At 31.8% G+C, this 9382-nt stretch overlaps 1 protein-coding gene across 7 annotated transcripts; it reads right to left on the minus strand.

The window, feature by feature from the left end:
• Positions 1 to 225: 225 nt before the first annotated feature.
• On the minus strand, positions 226 to 4645 carry LOC111278939 (uncharacterized). Of its 7 annotated transcripts, XR_016344029.1 has the most exons (8): positions 4250 to 4612; positions 3645 to 3761; positions 3404 to 3557; positions 2718 to 2770; positions 2460 to 2621; positions 2002 to 2119; positions 1058 to 1152; positions 226 to 653 (listed from the first exon to the last, which is right to left on the minus strand). XR_016344029.1 is itself a non-coding variant. In XM_089764676.1 (6 exons), exons 3-6 carry the CDS (start codon positions 3444 to 3446, stop codon positions 546 to 548), a joined length of 357 nt encoding a protein of 118 aa, XP_089620802.1. In that variant the 5' UTR covers positions 3447 to 3557; positions 3645 to 3761; positions 4250 to 4612; the 3' UTR covers positions 226 to 545. The 7 variants fall into 7 exon arrangements, 3 of the variants coding, with proteins under 3 accessions (XP_089620802.1, XP_089620801.1, XP_089620800.1); XR_016344030.1 differs by having other exon boundaries at positions 1058 to 1101; positions 2460 to 3557; positions 4250 to 4641; XR_016344028.1 differs by having other exon boundaries at positions 2460 to 3557; positions 4250 to 4636.
• Positions 4646 to 9382: the final 4737 nt, after the last annotated feature.

Raw genomic sequence — 9382 nt, forward strand, 5'->3', positions numbered from 1 at the left:
AATTACTTGAATCAATTAAAATCAAAGATTAAAAAAAATTTACATTGTATAAGTTAATCCATCCTTTATATAATATATAGCTAAAGATCTATTTATATCAATGTATGGGTTACACATTTTTTTTTTTGGATCAAAATGACTAAGTACCATATGTAAAAAAATTTTACCTCTTCCACTAGTTTAGGACAATATCTCATAGCAATAAAACCAAAAATGCAAGACAAGTTTCCCAAGAATCTCTCTTTCACGAGTTGAAAAAAAAAAAAAAAACATCGTTATTAATGTGAAAGTTGACAAAGAATGATTAATTCCCCCACTCATTTGGGGTACAAATGTTATAAAGCAAAAAGCTTCGCTTTCTAAAATGATTTGTATGCCGCACCAGCCATTTTGCTATACAGATTTCTAAAGTGTACGACGCTCTTGTCCTCCCCTTTTTTACTTCTCTTATGAAAGTTACACACTGTGAATTTTATGGTCAACAACACTCTTGTCCTCCTCTTTTTTCCTTCTCCTATGAAAGTTACTCACTGTGAGTTTTATGGTCAACAACACTGCCATGCTGCTGCATCGCCACAACAGGCTAATTGCATCTGGAACACCGGAATGACGGAGCCATAGCACATCGTGTTCCAAGGCAATAATAGCAATACCTGTGAATAGGGAATTTTAAACAACTATAAGCAAGCAACACTTGAAAATTATTCTTAAACACTGCACTGGAGCTGTGCAAAATACATTTCATGCATGAAATCATCTATAAAGTGTAGTATTCAATAAATTACCAAGATACATGGTGACATTACCAAGATACATGGTGACACGTACATGTCAGTCTTTTTGTCATCCCAAAATTCATTAAACATATTTCAAGCCAAATCATTCACAGTGTAGTGCAATATGGGTCTCATCTTTTTTGAAAATTAGGCCCCATAAATTTTGGACAGGCTGTGGAAAGTGTGCAAAACTATAATTGTTTACAAATTATGACACCCAGCTATATCAGACAAAAACTAGAACCGTGTCCAGGAAATAGGAGAGAATTCAGTTAGCCTACCTGTGCTGACAAGGGAGAGCTAGATAATGAAGTGTTGGAGTTGCCTGGCAAATGGAACAAGTACAGTCATCCTCTTAAGAATTTGAAGATTTGTCCTTTGAGAATGGATGAAGAAAAACTTTTAATGGTTGACGAGTTAAGAAGAGGGAGAAGCAGCAACAGCATCTTAGATATAATAGCAAAGGAAAATAAGTACTACAACACATTTATAGCCAAAAAACCGCTCCTGCTAGTCTATGTCAATCTGACTAGTGGCAAAGAGATGAGAAAACCTTTCAATGTATGTTAACAACACTACTACTCTGATTAGCTGTGTTGACAGAACAAATAAAAAAACCTGCGATATCAAGAACCATAATTGAATAATCAAAATAGTACACAATTGGGTTACCATCCTATTTTTTTAACAGTACATTGGGTTATTATCCTATATGTATACAGGCGCTGAGCTTTAGAAACCTCCACAAGCAAATTATATGCTTTCTACATATCCACAGCCAAATTTATTAACTTCATAATTGAGTCTTGACTTATTCACAGTCAAAAGGATACATGGTAGGCCTATAAACCTACTTTTAAAGTTTTTAAACCCCACTGCCTGCATATAGATTATAATCCTAAAAGATATTTTCCTTATTTCTTTTGTTTACAAAACTGATTGAACTCAATTTGCATACTCATTTACTCACAATAGAAACTCCCATTCCTTCCTAGTCTTTCTGGTGAGGTTATTATTAATCAGAAATGAAAACAACCAAACACTAAACTTTAACAGCTGAGAAATAGGTTTTTTGTCACCTCACTTAGTTGCTTTTATTCTGGTAGAGACTACCGTACAAACAACTATTAATGCCCATTCCCATAGTAAGAGGACATGTAAATTTTCAAATCAAGCATTCAGATACAAAGGAATTAAGATGCTGACTTAAAAAATAATAGATTACCAAGAAGTCATTCCACACCAACTGACAGTTCATGTACTCAAAATTCACAGCTCAATTTATATTAGGGCTTTCATATACAAGCATTACTCTTAATGCTCTTTCAATGAGGTTTCTATACCTGCATTAGAACAAGAGATGAAATTGGATCAACTTTGACTACTGAAATGTGATCATAAAATAACAAGGTTTTTCAAACCAGCTAAAATTTCCCTAAGCATCAAGCTTTCATGCTTAATAGAATAAACTAATATATATCAACCCAACAACCAGACAAATTACATACAGAGAAGCTGAAAAATGGAAAACTCAAGATGAAATATTGTATGTTTAATCACTATGCTGGTTATCAGTGCTTCTGTCCCTCTGTGTTTATTTTTCTACCATACTAAAGAGATTGGGACAAACATGAGTTTCAATATTTATAAGTTCTTATGAGAAAACAACATTTTGAAACCTACCTTCCTGTATCAAAAGCCAAGCTTGCCGTGCCAAATGCCAATGGCCTCCAAAGACCTTAAATGGCTCCCAACTCTTCCCTAGGGTAAGAACGCAAAGAAGAAGAAAGAAAACAAAAAGGAGAAAGGATGCATAAAAGGAGCACCTGCTCAGAATCACCCCATCTGCAAAAAGCAGAGAATGATTGTAAACATGCCCAAATGTACTGACCACTGACCGTGGCATTATTGTAGAAACAGTTAGTCAAGGTCTTTCCAAACCTGTCCTTATCGTAGAAAGACAAGAGTAGCATAAGTTAAGGCCATAGGTAAAGCTGCATGAGAGAAGGGAAGGGATAAAGAAAAGACAATGTTAACCAAGCAAAGTGCTACAGAGATATTAGGATGAACTCTCCTAAAATGGTTCAAAACAGAAAATGTTAACTAAGGTAAAATGCGCCGTCCTCTAACATGCACCAAAAGAATATTGTCTCAAAAAGGAATATATTTAATTTTGATATAATAACAATGATTATTGCAGTCATTAATAAAGTCAAGAACAAAACAACAATCACCAATGCAACTAGTTATAAGCGACATCGCAAAAGTACCCAGGCATGATTTGGTTGGCAAACTAAAACAGGGTGTATCATACGTCAAACTCAATTGAAAATGGAAGTGAAGGAAACAAATTCAAAACTAAACGTCGAGTAAACATATTCGCAATATATAGACAATGAAATTCTGAGAGACATACCAAGTTAAAATCAGTTATCACATCATATGATTTATATGGAGACAAAGTGGGTCAGTTATAATCCTTATACATGAGCAAGACACCCTTCTAGCTCAAAAAATATAAGATAAACATTTTCAAAGACCTATGCACCTTCATCTATATGTTAAACACATGAGAAATTAAACTATTGAAAGCTAGTTTTGTAAGTAGGACAATAAGACCTTCTTACCTTTTATTTCCACTGCATGTTCATCTCTGTACCTCAGATTCATATGAGCATTTCCTGGAGTAGGCTTATCTACCCAAATTGAGAGCCTCCAAATGAGAAACTCAAGGAAAGCATCGAGTTCTGGTTCCTATCGAAATAACATTCCTAGCTAACCCTAACAAAACAAAGAAACAGGATCAGACAATTGTACAGCACAATTTCATTTTCTATACGCCATGAATGCCATCAATAGCAAAAATACCTTCATCAAGGAGAAAACTTTAACCAGCTGTTCTTTTAACATGGCTGGCATCTCAATATCCAATCTAGCAGGGTCGAACTGATTAACCCTACATATTGATATGGGTAGTGTCGGATGCTGCAGCAATTGACCAAAAACTGTTAATAAACTAATCTAAAAAAGTTAAAACAACCAGCAGTATAGGAACAACAGGGAAAAATTACAGCTTGGACTTGGATATAATCTTAACCTATTCGCCACCAAACAGAAAGATCAAAACTTTTCAAAAAAAGTATTCCATATGTATAACTAGAGAACTTGAAGTTCATATTTTTTTTCATTATCGTAATGCAGTTCCATTCAGCTTTAGCAAACTAATTCCTTGATACCCAAAATTCATATTCCTTACATAAAAAGTTACCCAGAAATTTTCCAGATACCATTTCAAGAAAAACAAGTTCCACATGGATTTCAACAGGCAATCAGGGTACCACAAAACATAATGTTAGGCAGAGTCTTTTATGGCAATTATGATTAATCGAACATATGGAAGGAAAATCAACAAAAGGGTAATCTGTTTTTTTTTTTTTTAATTCAACTTGAATTAAATTTTCAAAAGAGTTTACCTGATGAGAAAGAGAAACAGAGTGCCAGTGAGGAAGTAGCTTTGGTAAGAAGTAATCCAAGCATCTTCTTGTGGCGATGCTGGTGTGGATGGATTGCTTCTAACACTAATCATTTGATGAGATTATAATATGGGTTGCTCTTTTTTTTGTTTAAAATTATTTAATGAGATTTGTTTGTTCTTGAGGTCTTGAAGATGGGGTTGCTTTGTTTGTTTTTTTTTTTTTTTTAAGTTTTATGGGCTCTGCCCTCTTTCAGAAAATGCAGCTAAAAGCCTCGAAAGTTGGATGCTATTTTTGTTATTAAGGGGATTTTTTATGATAAACGGTAGTATTTTAATATTGCAAAATTAAATAATTAAATAATTTTTTATTAATTTTTAGAAAAAATATAACCTTATAATTATTTTTAATTAATAAAAATTTTAAAAAATTAATAATTAAAAAATATAAAATTAAAGCAATTAAATAATTTTTTAATAAAATTGACTATAAGTAATTAAAAGTTATTTAGTATTTTCAATATTTTTATTAAAAAATTTTTATTAAAAGATTTTTTACAAAAAAAAATTCACCGTCCTTAAAAATTATTTTTAAAAATAATTTATCAAATGCAATGAAAATATAATTTGACAAAAGATATATTAAAAATATAAAATCATTGAAAGTTCTAATTTTTAATGATTTAAAAAATTAAGATGATTTATTAAAGGACACTTTAGTATCGTACGCTTACATAGCTAGAGCTCTTGACTCGAGCTTTAATGGACACAAACAAAAGGTAGGCCTCAACGGTCCTTGTCTTAACACTCCAACACAGCAGGGGCCTTCGAGACATGCTATTATATGCCAAAAGGGCGTTGACCATGGAGCCCATCCAACAGGTTGGCTGAGAAGAACAGTAGCATAGTTATTGCAAATTGCCACAATTGCCAAATTGCAAAACATAATTGAAGAGAAGAAAATTGAATAAGGCCTCCAATAAAAAGGATAAACGGTGATCTTTTTGTTTTTTTTTTTTTTTTGTTCGGTTGAATGTAAATTGTTGTATCAATTACATGCCGAGGTGATAATTGGTAGATTTTGGATTGGATCATTTAAGGTAAAAAAAAATTGAGTGGATTTTAAATTAGAAAATATTTTAGGTTTATATCATTTTTAATATAAGTAACATTTAAGTTATTCGAATTCAAGCTTTTCAATTTTAAGTTGTTGAATTTTAAAGTTAAAATAATTTAATTTTTTTTGCCATTTCGAGTTAATTATTTGAATTTAAATTGATTTTAATTATAAAATTTTTTTTAATTAAATTAAATTGGATCACGCTTGAATTTAAAATTCAAGCAGATAAGACGAGTTATTTTGGAATCTAAGTTTAACTTTGTTAGCTCTACTTAGAAATCAAAATCAATAATTTTAAAATACATAATTATTTTACGTAACATAATTTAAATTTTAGTAATATTAGACACAAGTTATATTTCGTCAAAAGAACATTTCAATTATTTTAAGTTCAACTCATTTGAATTTAATACTTAAATTATTCATATTCAAATCATCAAATCTAAATTTTTGGATTTTAAAATTAAATTAATATCAATTTCAATCATTTTAGGTTAATCTTCGGAATCATTTTAAATGTTTAAGTTTGAATTAAGCCTACCCAAATTATTATTTTTTTTAATCAAATCCAATTAAGTCATATGTGAGTTACAAGCAAAAAGTTCAGACTTTGAGTCTATCTTACCTCCATTGCTCAAGAGGGAGATTATTGCTCATGAAACACAAACATGATTTGGAAAAAAGAAGTCACACTTCGCAGCTCATTAATTGTACTGCTGTGCTGTATCTATTTTAGCAATTTCCCTCTTTCACATTTGACTATGTGTGTTGCATGACTGTTTGTTGTAACGAAGAAAAACGCCCATCCAACAACTTAATAATAATATATATGCCTTTACTCTTTTCGCATTTACTCAACAGTATTTATTGTATTTCAGTCTAGTGCAGATGGGGTTAAGGGCTAGCAAGCAGGGTGAACTGTTTAGTCCAGACCTTGTAGCCCTGAAACCATGAAACTTCAGAGTTGCTTTTTCTTGTAACATTCAACTTTCAGTGGTACGCTTAGGGTGAAGAGCCAAATATCAAATATGTCCAAAGTTATTGCTATTTCCATTGACATGCGTGAATGATTTCTGATAGGTATATAATTCTCATGTTCATCAAGATCATATTGCTAAACTTTTCATTCTCCATTTTTCATTTTATGGTTTCACTTTTTTGAGCTAAAGATGTCTTCAACCACTTCCACATAATTTTTCTCATGGTATAGTTGATTAAGTCGGTAGCAAACGGACAAAATACAGTAGCCAATGCTTCTGCCAATTCATATTGGAAAAAAAAAAACATGGTGGAATTTAGCTTCCGTGTCCAAATCCAATTTTCAGGTTAGATTTTCTCATAAAGTGATTTCTTCAATAGACAATGTGGAGCTAGGTGCTTTGCACTAATTGGTTACCACAAACAAGAATAGCTGGTAAGCTTAATTAATAATTAGACTTGATAATTTTAGGCATTATATTATTATATGTCACGAAAATGATAAAAAAAAAAATGCATAAAAATTATACAACTTAAAATTGATAAAAATCGTATATGAATTTAATTAAAACAAAAAATATATATATGTTTTATGTTTACAATATCAAATATGAACATATAATATAATAATTTTCATATTTTATATATATTTGATATAAAATAAACACAAATTATATATATGAATTGTGAGATACGAAAATAATACAATAAATGAAAAGAAAACAATGAAAGGGGGTGGGAAGGAGCAGAGAAGAAAAAATATCAGCCATTTTTTCGGAGTTTAATATCTGCAACCAATATGTGCCTACTAATTATTACATGCTGTTGTTAGATTACATGGAGTTCTCATGCTATAATTATAAAAACACGCCTAAATCTAATTTGGATATTGGCACTTAACTCAAATCCGACAATGCAATCAGGATGTGTGGTGTATATATATATATATATATATTCCATTTTTTCAGTGTGCGGTTTCCATCATTATCAGTTTAAGCACCGAAGGAATAAACGTAATATCTCATTTGAAACTCTAGCTACTTCTCAATATATTCCTTTATAGGATTTCGTCTTTGTTTTTCCATATTTGATGGATTTTTATTTTTTCCATACCCAACGGTCAAAATATGATCAACATGTCTTAAGCGGAAATATCATGAATTACAAACACTTTTTTCGTTCATGCATGGTCCAGTCTGCAAAAATATTCTTAGATTTTAATGCATAATAGATGTTTTAATGTTCTAACCATTATATGATAATAATTCTTGATATCTACCCCTCAACAGAGCCATCTTTAATATGGAGGTTATAAGATGCAGAACACTATGAAATTAAGATTGCATTTTTTTTTTGCAAATTAAATTGTATGTGTGTAATTGCAGATATTAGCCTAATATCGACATTTCAAAACCCTTTGTTTGAAATGGAGGTTCACTAATTCAGCATATATATTCTGGTGCCAAATGCGTTGCACTAAACAATGTATAGATCTTTCATCCTTCTATTGTTTCTATGAATCTGGATAACAATGTATTATTGCTCATGACTAATGTTTTTAAATTAAAAACCTTGTAGCTAAAGCTGACAGTTAACTTCTTTTTTGTTTTTCTTTTCCAAGAGGCTTGCTGTGGTCTGGAAATATGAGAAAGAATTATAAATAGTTAGATTTAAATCTTACACCGATTAAATGTTTCTTTTAAAATTAACTACATAAATTAATTAAGTGAAATTTCGGATTACACCGGTACTAACTTTGACAATGAAGATCAAGATGCATTTCTATGGTTTAACCTGGCTCAAAAATCCAAGCCATATTTTTTTTCTGTCATGCAGTATAATTGGTTCACATCATCGTCCCTCAACATTACTGACTAAACAAGTTGCATTCAAACTGTCACTTGTGCTTTACGAAATGCCTTTCGTTTAGCTTACATTTAACAGCAAATTGATTTTGTTTTTCATGAAAGCTCCCCACCACATAATCTTGCTTATTATGCTGCATAAGCATAATTGCAGAGAAAATGAACTTGCACATCTTAACTAGGTCTCTGGCTCAATGAACATCTGCTATATGCAATAATAACAATGAAATTTATGGTTCGGAACAGAATCATAAATATGGAATTTTGTCGCTCCTCGATTTATTTTTGCGAATTATGGTAGAAATACTTAAACATCTTATATTTTTTGGAAGTCATTTCCAGGGACCTACCATTATCGATGAGATGTTTGCTACTGACTGATCCCAGAACTTTCACCTTTAATTGAAATCAAGAGCACATGGATTATAATCAATCTTGTAGGCTTGCTTGTCTGCTGAGAAATCAAAAAGCTGAAGAACCATCAAAACCTAAGAGCCTGCCAAAACTTTCCTGTTTCTTGTTTGGTAAGGATAGACGTGGCCTATAATTAGGATTCAAAATTCGTGCCAACAGTCATGTAGTATGTTAGTAAAGTGCTAAATTCTTAGTTCGAATAACCAAGTTCATGCCTCAACAGCCTCAAGGATAAAAAAAATGTGGCCCTTGTGTCTTGATTCAGTTTCTTTTCCACATGAATTATGAACAAAAATGCCTCATTCTTTCCCCTTGACCAAGTCCTTAATGCTTGCTGCTGCAATTAGTCTCTAATTCTTATCGTTTAATTCTGACCCCCCCAAGCACGTTAGCTCCCCAAAGTCTGGGTTGATTTTGACTAGGTTGTCGTTCACAACACTTTTTGATCAACAAAATTTGATCAGTCATTTTAGATCCTCTGCAACACTTGGGGTTGCAATCAGTAAAAAGAAATTCCACTATTTTTTTTTGTTTTTTTGAATGGAGTTACTGTTTCTTGTTCGAAGTGAATTGAGAAATCTACTGGCTGAGAAAGCATTTTGAAGAAAAGATAATTATGGAGGCACTTTGAGGTATTCAAAATGAATTCCATATGCTTCGAAAACAAACTGAATTTTCTCTGTTCATTGAAATAAACAATTCGACCCAAAAAAAGAAGATCGATCGACAGAGTTTACTGATAAGGTGGCTCAACTCG

The sequence above is a fragment of the Durio zibethinus genome, chromosome 8 (genome assembly GCF_047325235.1).
Source record: "Durio zibethinus cultivar Kanyao isolate XHJ-2024 chromosome 8, ASM4732523v1, whole genome shotgun sequence".
Lineage (NCBI taxonomy): Eukaryota > Viridiplantae > Streptophyta > Magnoliopsida > Malvales > Malvaceae > Durio > Durio zibethinus.